At 41.7% G+C, this 18650-nt stretch overlaps 1 protein-coding gene across 1 annotated transcript; it reads left to right on the top strand.

The window, feature by feature from the left end:
* The first annotated feature begins 927 nt into the window (after positions 1-927).
* On the top strand, positions 928-6344 carry LOC121191107 (insulin-like growth factor I). Its single transcript, XM_041052187.1, has 5 exons — positions 928-1089; positions 2642-2663; positions 2865-3044; positions 5466-5653; positions 6123-6344. Exons 1-5 carry the CDS (start codon positions 928-930, stop codon positions 6342-6344), a joined length of 774 nt encoding a protein of 257 aa, XP_040908121.1.
* The last annotated feature ends 12306 nt before the right edge of the window (positions 6345-18650 follow it).

Genomic DNA, 18650 nt, shown 5'->3' with positions numbered 1-18650 from the left:
CTGACCTCAGAGGAGCAGCACCGAGTTATTTTGTCCTGGGTTTTGCCTCTCAGGCTACGTACAGGCTGTCCTACCTTGTTGGTGGGGCAGAGGTTAAATGGAGACTACTCAAGAAATCACCTCTGAAAAGAGGTGGAAGTACTCGTAGTACTACTACTACCACTACTTTTCAGATGAAAAAAATTGTGTTTTTGTTAACAGTTAATATTCTTTCTAGACTTTCTAGATTCTTTCTAAGCCAGGCTCATTGAAGTGTGTGTATAACTGACCAGTCACTACTGTCTCTTCTTCTTCTGCATGCAAAAATGAGCCAACCGTTGCAGCTTCCCAGCTTTGTTTTCTGATTTTGGGTAATTGGTTCACAACATTCAATCATGTGAACACCTGCATTTGACAAACTGCTCTCACCACAAGGTCCATTCCTGACCCACTGATCGTATCACGTCCCAGTTTCCATTTTTGTGAGTATTTGAATGAGCTTCAAGGTTGAGTTTCAGAGGGAAGGGGTGGGTGTGCTCTGCTGCGGTCAACACTACATGTATCAGTTGTTGAAAAAGTCAGCCAGGGCAGAGACACACATGCATTCAAAGTGAAGGTATGACAGGACATTGCCTGTTAATTTGTTTTTATTTTTGTTTACTCTTCATTTTAGCATGAGAACCGCTAATGTTTATCAGTGACTCCATGATTCAGATCTCATTACTCTGTTCAGATCACTGGTCCTCCTCTGCAGTGATCACACAGTTGAATCAACACTGCTCTCAGTGTCTAACTGCTGCGTGCACTCATTAAAAGTTGGTTCCATTCTGAAATAGATGGATATCATGTTTGTGACTATGTGAATAATCTGTTACAAACACAGCAGAACAAGTTCAGTCCCAGTGACAGTATGTAAAATCATCTGATATCAGGTTATATGGATTAGATATGAGTGTGAAGCAGTGTGAGGAGCGGAGGAGGAAACCTCGGAGCTGTGGTCCTCCCCTCCTGCTGCTGCCTGAGTATAAGACTGCAGATCTGCTGATGTCAGTCCACACAGACAGGATGCACTCCTCTTGCTGCTCCTCTGCCAGACCACAGACACTTAAGGTAAGACTTGGTTTGGCTCCATTGATTCCCCTGAACTGGGACTGACAAGAAGTTGCTGATGCAGTGTTGTAGTGCAGACATTTATTCCTGATAGAAACCGAAGCGGCTGATTTCCTGCTCTGTTCTGAGTCCTCACTTATTTAATGACCTGATTTCTAATTTTAAATTCACTGGTGTCATTTGGATCAGATTAAAAAAAAAAAATAATAATTAATATAATGCACAGCAGGTCTGCCGAATACACAAATCTGTGAAGACTGTCTATAGACAAACATTATTACAATTATTACAATTATACTTGTCTTTAGACATAGATATTACATGGACGATCAATTTCCAACAATAAATTAACAATAAATATATTTGGATATTTGCTTATTGATTATGATTTTGCCTATAATTAGTACCAGATCAAAGCGCTATGTCCGGGAAAAGTCCGTGGAAATGATTGGGAAAACACGGAGCCCTGAAACAAAGCGTAGCTTCATCTTCTTCAAACAGTTTGGATTTTGAACTATTTATCAGGCAAAATAAGCAACTGATGGATATAACTTTAAGAGCTGCTGATGGACTTTGTTATTTTATAACTAAATTATAACCTGTTTACAACCAAAATCAATATAGGTTTGACCCTGGGGGTCACCGAACATGCTGCTGGTCGAGTGGAAAAGTCCAAAGACTGATTTGCTTTAAATGTTGTTGATATATTTCTAATAGAAAATGAATTTGCAGCAACTTTTCCTTTTCACTACTGATTAAATGCAAAATTCTTATTCTTTGAACATTTTTTTTAGTAGATTGTGATCAGAGAATTTACAGATCATTTCAGGACTAACAGTGAAATAGCAGATTTCTGTATTGATGAAAAAACTTGTGGATGGAGCAGTGATGATTCTGTGACTTGTAAATATCTACGCTCAGCCCACTGAGAGCTCTCTCCATGCTCTTAAACAGCTTGACATCAGTCTAATTGCTGGATGGGGGAATATATCTACTCAGTATGATTAAATAAGAAATCAAAGAATACATGGTCATGGTGTACCCATTCCCTCAGTTCTCTCAACGCTACTTCAAACTCTAAAAAGTTGCCATTGATTAGATTTAATTATAAAGAGCAGGGTCAAGATTTTAGAAATACTGAAGCCAGGGTCCCCAGGGTAAACCTATGTCCCCAGAGAAGTTTTTGACCCACTGTACTGTGTACTTTCTGTACATTCTGTTGAAATATGTTTTCTGCAAACGTCATCTCTCTGTACCATTGTCTAAATGTCTGTTTCAAAGCCCACAAGACAAGGAAAATCCTTAAAATCTCCTATTTTACTTTGTGTTTTTGACCTGAAACAATCAAATGTAAACACCTGCTATAGCCCTCAAACCACACACACACACACACACACACACACACACACACACACACACACACACACACACACACACACAGAGCCACACTGTCATGGCTGGTAAAAAGCCTCTGATTCAAAACAAAAACAGTGAAGCCTTTGGAGACTGCAGGAGTCACCTGTGTATAACAGGCTCCACCTTCATCTGACAGGGAAAGAAAAAGCTGAGGGGAAGTATGAATTTTTCGAGGCTTTGATAGACAGTCAGGAACAGGGAAACGAAGAGAGAGAGAGGTGGAGAATGACATGCATCAAAGGCCCTGACTGACTGAATCCAACCAGGGAAGTTAAGGTGGGATTGTTGGCACCAGAGAACCCTGAGTGCATGCATTTAATTGTTTTGATCATAAACTCGTTGCAGTTTTTGTGTTAAAGTGGCTTATTCTGAGTTTCTCTTCTCATCTTCATGTGTGCTGTGTGTTCAGGTGTGTATGTTCTACTCCGCCATGTGTCTGGCAGGCTGGCCGCTCTCCTCAGAGGCAGCCAGACTCCGCTGTGGCTCTGATCTCCTCAGTGACCTCATATTTGTGTGTGGGGATCGTGGAATTTATTTAGGTGAGTCCACCTTCATGTTATCCACTTTTTTTTTTTTTAAGAACTGTTGAAACTGTCAGGTCACCAGCACCTTTAGTATTCATCCTCTGGAAACTGGGATGCAAGTGAAACACAAATCCATTTTACAGATATAAACAGATAATATGCCCTAGAACAAATTCAGATATGATCCTGTGTTGACAGCGTGTTTGATAACAAGCTGAAGTCAGGGACTGTCTTAAAAGTACATGCAGAATGGCAAAGAAAACTTCTCAAATTTTTGTCAGTACATTTTTCAGTTTTGGTTACTTATACTTCAAATCAACTTTCTTTTTAACCTGGGCCTCCTCCCATTGCATCCACACAAGGCTGTTTCTGCTAACTTCAGGCAGTCAGCTTCAGTCAGCTTCTGGTCATGTCATGTGATCAACACCATGAACTCTTAAACCTAATACTATTCTGGATATGTTCACGTCCCTGTTTCTGATGATCGGTGCAGGAGTGTCTTTGTTTCATACTCAGTCATTTCTGTTCTGCGGTGCAGCTACAATCAAGATCAGCATCTAACCAAGCTCTTTAACTCCACAGTGTAAATGAATCCTTTACCATGAAGCTTATCTTTTGTTAAACCAACTGACATGACTGACTGTGTCAGCTGATGATGCACCAGTGCATTTATCTGTATCCCAGTTATGAGTCTTATCGGTGGGGTGGACGATGTTTGTGTGGGACATAAGTAACCCAGTTGTTTCTACAGGATTCTAACACTGTGATGTGATTATACAATAAGCTGCTGCCAGCAGCTACTTAATGATATGACAAGGAGTCTCAGCACCCAGTAACACATCCCACAGCAGGGTCTGCCTGTAGACTCCTCTCAGCATCTGGTGTTTCGTACAGGTTGGACAGTGTTTTTTGAAATGGTTCAGTGTACACATAAGAGAGCAGACAGTTCAAAGACTAAATATGTTAAAAATGTTTCTCCCTCCTCTTTGGCTCCCTACAGCTGTCAGAGTCCCAGGCATCCAAGTGCTGCTCAGGGGGGAAATGTTGGGTGTGTGGAAATAATATTAAAAGGAGTACAGTCTAAACCTGCTGTGTATGAGACAACGTCTGTTACCTTTTTTTAAAATTACACATTATGGCCCAATAAGCAATGTAGCTGTCAATGTTATTTTGTATTTTTTTTTTAAACATTAAAGGTAAATTAGAATTGGTAACATCCATCTTGTATGTTTTTTTTTTTTTTTTTAGTAAATATTAGAAAAAAAAAAAACTGACACAAATGTTATCAAGGTTGTTCTACCCTATGTGTTAACACTTTCTGCAGTAGTATTTACATTAAAACCAGCCACAGCACTACTCTTCAGTACTGGAGGTCTCAACCGCAAATGGTTCATCATAATGTAAATGAGCTGACTGCTGCATCATGGGTTGGAGCGACAGGCACCAAACACCTTATGCTGAAAGGCATCTCGGAGCATTTAATTGGAAAAGTTTATTATTATTAGGATATAGTTTCTCCCACTGCACAGGGAGAATCTCCCAGAGGCCCTTTCACCTGATTACTTTTCCCCTGTTCTGACCAAGGCCACCTCCTCCATCTGCTATCAGACTGGTGGCAATCCACCAAAATGGTAGTGTACTAACCAGAACACTGTGCCTCAGTGAATGATAGCTTTATTGTTAAAACACTCGTTATCTGAGACCAGTTCAGCTTTCACACTAATAAAATAGAAAGAAGTGGAGGAGCAGAGAGTCTCCCAAACAGCAGAGCTAAAGACAGTTCACAGTTTATAATTTGCATATAATGGTTCCAGTCTATCCAGTAGATGTTGAGATATTTCACTGGTTAACTGAAAACTTTGACCTGCTGGTGGCGCTAGATGAAAAGTCAGAGGATCATCAACGGCAGTAGGGTTTCATTCAAACATTGTTACCCTAAGAGCCTTACTGCTAGCATAGCTAAAAACACATGTAGTCCCAAACTGCTACATGAAAAATAACAACTATCTGTGGATTTTCATGGTCCCCACAGGATGGATCCTTATGATCCTTTGATGCCCTTACTTTTCTGCCACTGTTAAAACAACAATGTCCCCAACAATCTCTCTCCCCCCTTCTCCCCATTTGCTGATCACATTCATGCTCTGCAGAGGATGATTTCAGGATTTCAATTTCAGGATTTCATTTTTACTTTCCACACTGGACTTTATGAATACATTTGTAGTGCAGGGTGTGATGAATATTTGTCAGAAACATTGCATACACACTAAAAAAGGTTTCATTTATCTGTTGCTACCATGCAACAGCTGAACCATCATGAGGACAACCATGCTTATCTGTTTTGTTTTGTTTTGTTTTGTTTTGTTTTTAAGTAAGGAAGATACTGCAGCTTAAAAGAAAGACAAACTCTTGTCTCTTTCTTGTTTACCTCTGCAGGTAAAGGTACGTGGTCTGGTTATGGTGCTCGCCCCAGGGGGAAGGGGATTGTGGATCAGTGTTGCCGGCCAACTGGCTGTGAACTTCAGCATCTGGAGAAGTACTGTGCCAAACCAAAGAGCCAGCAGCCCATCACAGCTTACCCATCCACAACCACAGCAGCACATACCACTACACAGACAGACATGGTAAGAGCTCCTCTGTCAAAAGTGATTTGACAAAATAAGTTTAACTCAATGTTCACTTACTGGCTTTTTTCCCAGCTGTCAAACGCACTTCATGGTCCTCAGCAGTGGCTGGATTTGAACCAAGCTTATAATCTCCCCTAAATTATGACCACCTGTTATCACATGACCAGAACTTGATGTAATGACAATTAGAGTTAAGAATGTGTTTGTTAAGTCCTCTGCTGTTACAAGTAAAATACAGTGCAGCTTTAACTATGTGCTCCATCCACAACAAAACCACCAGCCGCACACCAAACCTCTGGGAAACATTCTGCTGAAATCTTCTCTGAGTGCAGATTTTCATCCTTGGAGAAACTGGCCTGCACACAATGTGACAGACAAACAAAATAAATTGTGAAAATATTGAGCCAAAACCAAAAATACACCATAACAAATAACATCTTTTTTTTTGCCTGTCATTGTCTTGCAGACGCAGCAGTTCCAGGCAGTATATCACAAGAAACTTTTAGGGCACCTGGGGGCTCCCAACAGTCCAAAGAGGGAGGCTTACAGAAAGAAAACACAGCCTTCAGTCCAACGGAAAAGAAAAGGTTCATCATCAAGCAGGAGGATTAACACAGAGAACACAACCAGCGGGCCTCCTTCAGCCTCTTGGAGTCCCCTTCAAAGAGTGACAAGATTTGAATCATGACCTCTGACCTCATGAAACACTGCATATCTACAGTTACTGGATGAAACCCAGCAAGTCTGAAAGACTGATGCTGACAGTTGTGATATGAACTCAAAGAAATTCTCTGCTCAGTAGGGATCACAGTGTTTGAAAATCATTCCAAAGCACCAGATTATCAACAGATTTGGAGGGAATGAAGAATTGGCAGGTTACATAACATATCCACTGGCAGCCATATTGGACCTCCTCAGCTCCATGAAAACAATGTGTAAACCACCATAACAGCCAGGTGTGGACTGGAAAGGTTGACGAGTCCATTCTGATAGCTCACTACCTAACTGGCCTTCATCTGTCAACCTGATGATGTTTAACCCATGATGGTCTTGGGCTTGTGGAAAATGATGGAGCATTACATTGTTAACCATCCCTGTCTACACAAATGGAATGTATCACATGATGTACAATTGACTTTTAGTAATTTCCCTGATTAGAAATGGCAGTGAGATTGTGTGCAAAGATTTCCTGATAGTTGCGATGTCACTCTGCTTCTTTATCAGCCGCTGCAGAAACTTAGCGCAGCTTAGTTCCAGTAACCTGAACATTTAAGACCGCTGTCAGGTTTTGGTATCAGGCTCTTCCGTGTGTTTCCAGTGTATTTAAAACCACAGATGATGTTTCTGCTTAGACATGCTTCATTTTGGTGCTATGTTTGACGGAGAGCTAATTACGGCGTTGCTGAGATGTTAGCTTGTTAGCCACTGTAGCTAACAATATTTTCTCATTAGCCTGTTTTACACATATGTTTTTACGCATTAAATATTTCAATTTTGTGATACTCGTCCAAAGTCTGTTGAATACAGTGCACTGCATCTGTTCGCATGCATTGATACTTTTTTTATAGCACTTTGACATGTTGACAATATGTGTGTAGCTTTAACGTGTTTTGAATACACGTTAGCATCTCGGAGAATGTACTGAAGAAGTCTGTGTACTTATTGAAAGGGTCTGATTGAGCTCATTTCTACTTAAGTTGTGCTGATTTTTATATTTCCTGTGTGTTTGATTATCTTTGTTGTTTATTGTTTCAAATTTTGTATATGTTTTATGTAAAAGACTTTGAATGCTTTCAGTATTTATTTCACTGTGACTATAATAAAAAATGCAGACGTTATGATTATTCCTGATGGATTCTGTCATCTTTGAGTTGTTATGGCTTTGATATGAAACCAGTGCAGGAGACAACTGAAAAACACTGATCTGGGGTTTGACCATGCCATTCTCCCTTTGGTGTTTTTCACGTGGCACACAAGAGCTGTTTTGAACTGTGAAACATTTTATAACAATATATTATTTAACACAACTTGAGCGTTTTGTTTTGACGTTCAGCTTCAGTTTGATCATAAACAGCTGAATCATTTTTACTTTGATATGGCTGAGGTTATCATCTCTTTCCAAGACCTTTCCAACTGTTGTGAAGGTCATCTCAGCCCTGTGTGTAGAGCAGCCTGATAAAACAAGTGGCTCCTCTGTGCTTAGCAAGTATTACAGTGAGATTAGTGTGTAAATTCAAATTCCTCTTTTTTATTTAGGGGGTATTGCATTCCAGAGGAAGTAGCTGCCTTTATTTGTGACCAGGTATCCAGTATCTGGATGGATGGATTGACTTGTGTGGTTGGATGAGTTGGAAAATGCAGTATATATATATCCTACAGCCTTGTAAGGAAAAACCAAATATAGGGGAAAAAAAGTTAAGAATGGTAACTTGATTTCTTTGTGCCAACACATTTTGATGTGTGATCTCCTGGAATAGTTCAGAGTTCCCCTTTGTTCATCTTTGACCACACATATATGCAGATGTGCTCAGCCAGCCAATAAAAACATTGAGTTCCCGAGTGTCATCAAGTGATGTAGTACAATATTACACTACCAGACCACAAACTGCTGAATCACGTTCACGTAGTATTTACTGTTTGAGATCACTTTGATCGGTGGTTATTTATTACCCCCATCAAAACCATGGCCTCCATGTAGGGCGGGCCCTCCCGTTGTTTTTGTACCCTTTGATTTAAAGTTTTTGAAGGTCAAATAAAATCTCCAGCTGTAGCACTCCCTCAGCCGTCTGATGCACAAAGCTCTGTGTGACTGAAGCACTGGCATCGTTCTGAAGATTTACAGTCAGGACAATCAGCTGACTAAATCTGGAACCGGAGCTGTGCTGGTGCTGAGCAGACTTTGGACAGTGGATATGGGTTGCTAAGCTAAGCTTGTGAGGGTGGTTTAAAGGAGTAGTTGCGCATTTTGGTAAATGTGTGTGTGTTCAGTAGAGGAAATACACTGATAACACCCTAGGTATAATCTGGTTCCAGCCAGTCAAGCTCTTCTCAGGCAGAAAGGCGTTTCTGGCCTTTTGATCCACAACATAGTAACAGCTGTTCACAGTTGCCTTGATAAGGCAGTAGGGGAGAACGCTCTCCTTGTGGCTGCTTGCGTCACAGCCAGATAGTGTTATTTACTCCCATCTCTTCCCATGCGGATCTGCTTCAATAAAGCCCCCACTCACATTTGATTCTCATGGCCATGAATGAGCTGTTGTTGTCAGTGTGAAAGGGTGAACCACAGACTGGTAACATTTTGCACAGATTATATTTTTGACAAAGTTCAACAAATCTGTGATGAAGGAATCCAGTAACTTTCCTCTGTGGTGTCCTCAGTCAGGAGCAACTGATTTACAGTCTGTTAGCAAATGTTCACCAGCAGCCCTAAGTAACATTTGTGAAGTTAATATTTCAGTGACACCTGTTGCTGTGCACGTGCAATATTGGCATAAAACGCCAGCTTTTTTTGTTCACAAAGCCTGTTATTTCCATAGATTGTCAACAGTGCACCTGCCTCTGACTGCAGGAGTACAGTGAGGCTGTGTCCTATCTGTCTGTCAAGGCTGCTGAAGGGTCTGGATGCTCCTTTTCCTGCTGCTGTATCAGCAGGGTCACATCTGCAGCAGAGAAGCTGCAAACACTATGGCGAAGCTGCCCAACTCTCAGCCAGCACTCAGCCTACATCCATAACACACCATGTGAATGCATCAGCAAAAGAGCTGACGGCATCCAGCTGCCATCAAGTACAACCTGATGCTTGTACAGTACAAACCTGTCCTGGGGGTTTTCACGAGGGCTTTTTGATTAACAGAGAAAGGCTTGCCTGAACAGGACACATGAGAGAAAGGTCATGCAGCCATAGTAGGATATACACACACATTACAGGTGTAGGTGGGATTCCACAGATTTCATTAGTACCATAATTCAAAAACCACCATGCAAGTAAACATATAAGCAGTGGGAAAAGACAGTGTTTCCACCTGGTATTAACATGTGATCTGTGTCTGGATACGCACTCTGATTTGGTGTCTGATCAATGGTCTGCGTTTGAACCTACGATTTATAAATGTTCTAGTTTTCTTAATTCTGTGTAGACAGCAAACATGGTTCCTCTCAGGTCAACAGAGGGGAAGGAGCTATCACAAGGTGCAATCGCGCATCTGTAGACTCGCTAACTAGGCTGCTATCCCATCTGTCCTGTCTGTGTCGTTGGTGTTCATGCTGCCATCAGCACAAGCCAGTGTCTGTCTGGCTGCCAACACTCGATCTTCGCTGCAGGCTGCCATCCAAAGCAGTTCACTGTCCAAAGGAAGAGATGTTGTCAAGGATGTCCCACTGCCAGCATTGTTTCTAGTGCAGTGGAATTTCGGCTCCCTAGAGGGCGCCATTGCTCACACTATGTTCACAGACTGGAAGTGACTCCACTACACTTTCACTTCCAGTTCTTTATCAGTGTCACAGTGAAACAAGACAAGGTGGCAAACCAGACAGAGAGCCCTAGAAGAATATATTTTTGATATTAAAGGAGAGTTTCTGCCTTAATTTATTCATCTGATTTATTATAACTTGGTATAATTTAATTATTAAACATTAAACATGCAATCCCTGATTTTTTTTTTTTTTTTTTGGTTACTTGGCGCAGTGGAAAAAAGTGTTTTCCCAATCTGAAAACAGCTGGAAACAGCTGTCTGCTGTGGCCAGGAACGATGCTCTGAGAGCGGCAAGAGTCAACCAGAGGAGTAAAGTTGTGGTGTGGACCACATCCCACATTTTAACGTCCCCACTCTCAGTGTGTGTGAGAGACACAGACTGAGTTACTAGGTCTCCCTGAGCTCTGCCCATCATCAGGCTCCATCTCTAGAGCTTTCTGGCGTGTGACATGTTTTCACGTATGGCTGGACACTGTCTACGACCCACAGCTCACAGGCCTCGTTCACAGACAAACAATGGCAGAACATGCTGCTTACTAAGTACTACAGGCCCAGACTGCCGGGGGACTTCCCATGATGCACCGAGCTCCTCTCTTCTCCTCTCCTCTCTATCTGTCCTCATTTAAAACCCATTAATCCATGTTACTAAATCTGCTCCTTCCCTTTCCTGTAGTTTTGTGCTTTTTCTTCTCTCTCTCTTCTTTTCTCCTGTTGCTTTCGGCAGGTTCATCTCCCTCCTTATTAATATCATTGGTCCTGTTATTAGTCTTATCATCATTAGTTTTACCATTATAACTGTTAGTCTTATTATTAGTTCTGTTGTTAGTCCTATTATTGGCTCCTTATTCTTAGTCTAGTTTTTATTATAACTATGTGGAACACTGTGCTATGCTCTCTTACCCTCCCCCCTCCTTGTCTCTTTCTCCATCTCCCTCTCTCTTTCGCAACCAGTCAAGACAGACGGCCGCCCACCATGAGCCAGGTTCTGTTCAAGGTTTCTACTTGTTTAGAGGGAGTTTTTCATCTCCACTGTCACCCAGTGTTTGCTCTTGGGGGAAATGTTGGATCTCTGTAGATAATAGTGTTCTTAGATAACTTCTGTTACGATTCAGTGCTATATAAATAAAACTGACTGGACTTGACACCCAAAATATCTCTTGGTTAAGAAGTTCCAAATGCTTAGGAGACAAGAAAATGGAGACTGTGTGACCAGGAGTGAAGCTTCACTGATAAACTATTTTAATATTAAGATCAGATTTTATTTGTATGTAAACACCAGCAGTGTTGGATCTGCAGTCATTCTGCAGACAGTTTGTTGACTGGTCTATAGTTTTTGTGAAGTCAAAGAGTGAGTGAGCGTCACTGGCTGATATATCAGACTCAGACTCGATTTTGGCATGAACACAGACTGACACACCAAAAGATGGTGCAGTGCACCAGCAAATGCAGGGAAGAAGAAGAAGAAGAAGAAGACTGTAAGCTGGTGAACATGGATGTAAACAATGCAGTGTTTAAAATGCTTTGCAAATGATATATACAAGGAAAGAAATGCACTGGTCACAGTTCTTACCCTTCAAGGATGCACACAATTGTATAATGTTGCTGCACACACTCACACCTGACACACACCTGTGTGCATACATATCCAGGGACTAGGTCCAGTCAGAGAGGCTGCCTATGACACAGGGACTAAACTCTACCATGTTTTCATATCACCCAGTGTGTTTGTGGGCTGTGTGAGTGCCATGTTGACCTAGTAAAGCTCAGAGAAGCAGGCACCTCCAACAAGCTCCACTTATCAAGCTGTTCACTGTCTCCTGATCTCCTTTTGTTGTTTTGCTTAGTGTTAGAGGGAATACAACAACAAAACAAGTGTACAGTTGATTGTGATAAGTGTTTGGGTACACTGTTAAGATAAGTGAGGATGCAAACACGCATCACTAAGTGTGAATTTTACACAACACTTCAGTATCTTTAAATCTCTAACAATGGGTTTCATATTCTTGTCCTAAGCTTCTCTCTAGGTTTGAGCACGAAAGCAAAAATATTCACTGTTATTTAGCTTAAACTTACTATTTCTTTGAGATTAGAGGTTACAGTAACAGCCACACGGACCTACCTGTTGCTGCCGTCACAATCACAATGAGATGACTTTGTTACATGAACATAACTTGTTTGATGCTCTGAGTTTTCTCAAATCACTTCTGCTCCACTAAAGAACAAGTCTGTGCTTACATGAGACTCATCAACTGGACAGAAACAGGGCTCAGTGGTTATTATTCCATAATTTTAACCACTGGATTATCATGGATTAGCATTGTAACTATGATACTCATGGTCCCTTAACTAAAATAACAAATTGTTTCTACATCTAAAGCGGAGTCTTTTTTCTGCCCATCCCTCACCAAATCTTAACCAGGGTGTTGTCACATCATAAACCAGTTTCATTTTCCAACAGCCTTTAAGGCGCAGACAAATGATGTCACCGTGCTGATAGGGGCATCAGATCAGGAAACAGATTGGCACTAGGTGTGGTTCTGCAGGTCAGTTACAAACAGTGTATTTTGTTGTTTAATCTGGAGAACATGTACTGAACACAGGTATTAACATTATGAAGATAACATGGCTGACAGAACGTGTCAGTCTGCAGTGATGTGAAGCGATATCACAGCAGAAACAGGACTTGGGTGTGAGTGGAGCTCTGCCGTCTGATGGGATCTGATGTTTGAACTTTCACTTGCATGATGTAATAGATTTATCTGGGATGTGCTCAGTGTCGTGCTGTTGGACCACAGACATGATGAAACTCTACCTTGTGGAACAAGGACTTTGTGATTAGTCCTTGTCTGTGACCCATTTCTCTGCCATGTCCAGACTGTGTGGCTCTGAGTGACGTCCTGATCCATTGTGTCCATTATCACATTGGACAGCACAGGATGTATGGATGCAGTGACAGGCAGGAACACATCCGTCTCAGGAGATATGACAGTGACATTATCATGTTATTTGGATTATTACCCTTCTATCACTGCGTGAGTTACTTTCACAATGTGTATCTTCAGTATTTGTAACGTCCTACATGATGTCCTAAAAGAGGTCTGAGTTTGTCCCCTGACAGTGTCCCCTAGTGACTGAAATGTTCCTTACAACCAACAACATAAGGTGCTGATGCCTCCTGCAGCCCTCACTGCTCCATCCTTCAGGCTGTGACCTAAATATGTCTCTGAGGGGAGAGGAGTGTTTTAATGAATGACTACACCTCTTCAGGCTGAATCTGTGAATTGATTGGTCAGTTGATCTGATGGCAGAGTAAACTTGATGTTTTTCTTCATTAGCAAAAAGGTTTTTCTTTTCTCTTTTCATATTTTCCACTCCAAGTTCATCTTGGTTCATCCAGGAAAAATATACAGCTACAATCCTGTACAGCTAAGTTTATTATTGTAAGTATTATTAGGAGCCTCTAAGTCTGTTTAGCTCTTTCAGTAATAAACTCATTTTAACTGTCTATTTATGTTGTTTCTGTCAGTTACATTCTGTGATGCTCATTTATCCATAGCACTGTGCAAAGGTTTTAGGCTCGAAAAACAAAGTCAGGCCATGAAAAGTTATTTATCAGTTAACTTCATCCAAAGTGCAGTAAACCGAGAGAAGAACCAAAACCTGCCACAATTCCAAACAAACCTTGTGGTATGTTTGCTCTCTGATCCTATAAATTCCAGCACAGCAACATATCATTTCATTAAATAACATGTTTTTAGTTATTGGCTATTTTTCTTTGTCATTTACCTGCAGTTGTAGTTTGTACTCTTTTTGTTTTGGACCCTCATCCACCCCATGTCCCCTTTGCCAAAACCTCTAGTCTCTGTGGTGAAATGAATCCATCCATTCATTTCACCCCATGTGAAATGAATGAATGGATGGATGAAGGTGCAAGTCTCTCGTCACAGCGTCCACACCCATGCGGTCCTGAGAACAGGTCTTCTCAGGTAAAAGAGAAGAAAACACCTGTGTGCGTGCGTGCGTGCGTGTGTGTGTGTGTGTGGACCATGTCTGTGTGTGCCTTTAGTGAGAATGTGTGTTCCTCTGCTGCAGCCTGTCTGTAAGCTCGTTAACAGAAGGCCTGAACTCTTTCTTTGTCCACCAGGGGGCCTCAGTGTTCCACATTGTCCACAACATTCTGTCCATAAGTCTATGTTGTAGGCTTTCTAAGGCCTTTCACTGAATGATATCAAAGATTATATATAGAGAGCAAGCAGGACAAGCAGTAGCAGTAAATGATGGTGGTTCACCAGAACTTCATGAGCAGCCCTGCTGTTGCAATATCACATGGTTTCCTAGCTGGGCATGTATGAATACAGAGACAGTGAAATGCAGTTTAGCCTCTAACCACAAGTGAAGAGTAACAGCCATATGTGTAGATACATGAGTAACAGTGAGGGTATGTGAGTACGCTTAGACATATACAACATGAACAGTATCACTATTAACTCACACCATCACATCACTATTATCACTCAACATACTAAGACATATACAGCATGTGCAGCTGTTACAGTAATAACACCTGATATAATGGAGGAGGTCATTCCTCCACTCTGGAGGAATTCTCCTCCAAGAAGTTCCCCCTGTGTGTCTATTACCACTGGCCTTTGCACATACATCTTGTTTTTTCATGACTGATACAACCACACTCGGGTCAGAGTACCTACAGATTACAGAGCAATCTGTGTAGCACTTCTTTTTTCATCAATATAAAGAGATCCTTTAAAAAACGGGGGGGGGGGGGGGGGGCTCTGGCTCTAGTTTGTAGCCAGCCAAACCTGCTCAGGCCACAGAGACCACAGCTACACACTCCTCAACCCTTCTCAACACGTAGTGTCCAACATGAGCAAGGTCAGTGTTTGTCGTTTATCTCTGACCACACTGCACACACATCATAGTGTGTGAGAATTGCAATATATAAACTGTGTTACACACACCCTTACACACACACGCGCCCTTTTCACAGTTGCAAAACAGCTGCTGATTTGCATAAGATCCTGTGTTTTGCCAACAGATCTAATCTCAGAAAATTGCCCTGACTATAAAGTCACATCTTGCACATGAACATACTGAGTTTTCAACATATCACACTATCATCAAAACCTTATCATCACACTATCATCTTCACCACAGTGCTTAAAAGACATGTAAAAAGTTCAGGCCCTCAAATTCTGAAGAAAGGAAGAGGACTGTTTGTCTGCTGTACAGCAGACAGTTTTAAATGCTCTGCACTGTGGCCTGTGGCAGGAAAAAAACAACAATGTGTGCACTGGCCACCTTATTAGCTAAACCTTGCTGGTACCGGGTTGGACCCCCTTTTACCTTCATAACTGCCTTAATACTTCATGGCAGAGATTCAACAAGGTGTTGGAAACATTCCTCAGAGGTTTTGGTTCATGTTGACATGATACCATCACACAGTTCCTGCAAATTCATTGGCTGCACATCCATGATGCAAATCTCCCATTCCACCACATGGTGCTCTACTGGATGGAGATCCGGTGACTGTGGAGGCCATTTGAGTAGAGTGAACTCACCGTCATTGTCATGACTAGCCCCTAAGGGGGCTGTTCTTTGAACTATTTTGTTTTGTTTGGATCTCTTTTGTGGATATTTGGACCTTTTCAGATTCTTGTTTAGTTTAGGTTTTGTTCACTGTTCCAGTTTTATTTTGAAATCATGGCCCTTGTGTATCTTGTTCTACTTCCTGTCTTTGTCTTGTTTCCCTCTTTTTGTGATTGTTTGCCCCGCCCTAATTGGTTTCACCTGTTGCCCATTGCCTGGTGTATTTAAGTCTTGTTATTTCCATGTGTTCTTGTCGGTTCGTCTGTGTTCCATGCCCGAGTCTGTTTCCTTGCCTGAGTGTGTGTCTTCCCCGTGATCGTTCCCGCACCTGTGCCTTGCATTAATTCCCCACCTCATGGACTTACCTTGGTTTCCTCTGTTTGCCAGTAAGAACGTTTTGTATTTTCGTTTGGTTTGGTTTTTGAGTATTTTTCTCCTGCGTGGAGGATTTTTGGTTGTTTGAGTTTTGTTCCCTGGCCCTGGACACTTCCAGTGATTTTTGGTTCACTCCTAGCCTGTTTTGGGGGTTATTGCTTGTGGGTCCTGGCCTGATCCCTAGTCTTAGCATAACAGTCATGTTCAAAAAACCAGTTTTAGATGATCTGAGCTTTGTGACATGGAGCATTATCCTGCTGAAAGTAGCCTTAAGAAGATGGTGAACTGTGGCCATGAAGGGATGAACATGGTCAGAAACAATACTCAGACTGTGACATTCAGACCATGACTGATTGGTGTTAAGGCCCAAAGTGAACCAAGAAAACATTCCCCTTCCTATCAGCGCTCACAGGATATTTTCTCTTTTTCAGACCATTCTCTGTAGACCCTAGAGATGGTTGCCATCATGTGTCTCCCTTTGGATGACTCAACATCTCACAGACTAGGATACTGTCACACCTGTAGCTCAGTTCATTTGCCCCAGAGGGAAAAAAGGACACATTGGTGTCTTTTAAATCATGTTTGCACTGGCTCTTTACAAACAATTAAAGTAACTGTGCACTTAGTTACTAAATGTTTCTTATGCAGTTGTGTTAGTTGATTCCCAGAAGAGCTCAGACATGGCTCAGAGTTGATCAAGAATTACCTTTTATATCCAGATGGAGCTGTGAGTCCTCAAGAAGTTACCTCCACGATGCCAACGTGATCGCTGGCTGGATTTTGAATAAAACAATGTATCAGCAAGAGCAGGCTGGATGGCTGATGGGTCGGGGTTCTCATCCACGGTCTCTGGTTTAGGCAACAAAAGCACTTTGGTTAAAGTTAGTGAAAGATGGTAGTTTTGATTAAATTAAATGTTAATAAACAGGAAAATAAGTGTACAAAATAAGTGTAGGGTACAGGTGACCCCGCCCCAAGGTTTTGCAGTCGAGTACAACAGTTTACTCACTGACAAATATCACTGGCAATACAATTTACATGTATTTACATATAAATATGTGTTGAAAACACATTTCAACTTAACTCAACTCAACTGACAGACCCCCCCCCCCCCCCCCCCCCCCCCCCCCACACACACACACACACACACACACAGTTACTGTGAACATGGTGTCAATCAGGAACTCAAAACTTTTTTTGTTGTTTTGTTTTAATATCAGAACATAAGTCTAATTTTTGAAACAACTGACTTGTCTATGTGGGTATTAGATTATGCAAAACAGAGCATGGCTTGGGTGGGTCCTTAACACAGGATTTTGAACTGGTTTTTAGAGACTCCCATGGCTGTACCAGTCATTGCGGTTTCCAAGGTCCAGCCCTCTGTGTTTTTTCCGAGATGTATATGACAAAAGTTGTGAAATAACAGCCTAAAATAACTCTGAAAAGATGCTGCAAAGATATTGTATCAGGCCAAGATAAGTGGTCAGTTGTAAAAGCCTCCACCCCTCTGGTTGTAGGACTTCCACTGGATTTAGGATCCTGGCTGCGGGGTCAGGGGGTTGAAGTCTTCCATGTCAAACTGGGGAAAGCATTTCATTATGGACTTTGCTTTGTGGTTGGAGTTGTTCTCAAGTTGAAACAGGACAGAGTCCTCACCAAAGTGAAACTGTGGGCAAAGTTCAATGAAGATGACCTTTCCTGTTTTCATTCCTGCATTGTAGTATTTCTGCCATTTCTTCCCATTACTTCTACTTTCCCACACTGTCAAAATTTGTTTTCATTCATAAATGACAGTATCATCATAATGAGCCAGTCATCTTTCTGCCTGTGTTCCTTCAGGCAGCAGGCTCAGGGAATGTGGGGGAGGAGGGGGTCGTGTATTCTGTCCTGTCTTCATATTTGTAAGGAATATGCTTCATATTGATGGAGTTTCATCACCAAAGTCTCCTTTGTTACTAAACTTAAAAATCATTACTCACTATCCCATCTACCCTCACTGAATGGCTGAATGGTTGCCACAAAGCTGGAAGCACAATGATTTCTAAAATATCACAAACTAAGGGGCCTCACCCAAACTATGATAAAAGTCCCAAACTAAAATGTCCCATGTTTCAGCAGGGCCCTACCATTAACATTCACCATTGTACGCGCAGGGGACTCGGCCCTCAGTGGTGTATAGAGCTGGCACTATACAGCACTGTGGAATTAACAATGTTTTATCCATTCACACTGCCTGCAGAGAGAGAGAAAGAGAGAGAGAGAGAGACTTGACATGACTTGAGCCACCAGCCTCAAATGACTCAGCAAGACAGCAAAGTTAGCAAAGACGTTGCTGGGTCCACACATCCTCTGTCTTGTTTTGACTGCTAACACAAGCAGGCACAGGTTTACAGAGTGAACACACAGTATTAATAGTTATCAAATTCCAAGTAGCACATGGATCAACCGGTTTCAAAAGAGGATGGACAGGTTTCACTGCGCAATACACACACACACACACATTGTGTTACCTTTGTCACCGCACTTTGGTTTAACATTGA

The sequence above is a fragment of the Toxotes jaculatrix genome, chromosome 2 (assembly GCF_017976425.1).
Source record: "Toxotes jaculatrix isolate fToxJac2 chromosome 2, fToxJac2.pri, whole genome shotgun sequence".
Classification (NCBI taxonomy): domain Eukaryota; kingdom Metazoa; phylum Chordata; class Actinopteri; family Toxotidae; genus Toxotes; species Toxotes jaculatrix.
The sequence above is the reverse complement of the archived record's forward strand: the minus strand, read 5'-3'. Positions and strand labels throughout refer to the sequence as shown.

What these genes read in the sequence shown, in the direction of transcription:
- LOC121191107 (XM_041052187.1), top strand. Translation starts at nt 928, where the DNA reads ATGAGTGTGAAGCAGTGTGAGGAGCGGAGGAGGAAACCTCGGAGCTGT. An exon ending in CCAGACCACAGACACTTAAG is followed by an intron (nt 1,090 to 2,641) that starts GTAAGACTTGGT and finishes TTCATCTGACAG; the next exon opens with GGAAAGAAAAAGCTGAGGGG. An exon ending in GGATCGTGGAATTTATTTAG is followed by an intron (nt 3,045 to 5,465) that starts GTGAGTCCACCT and finishes TTACCTCTGCAG; the next exon opens with GTAAAGGTACGTGGTCTGGT.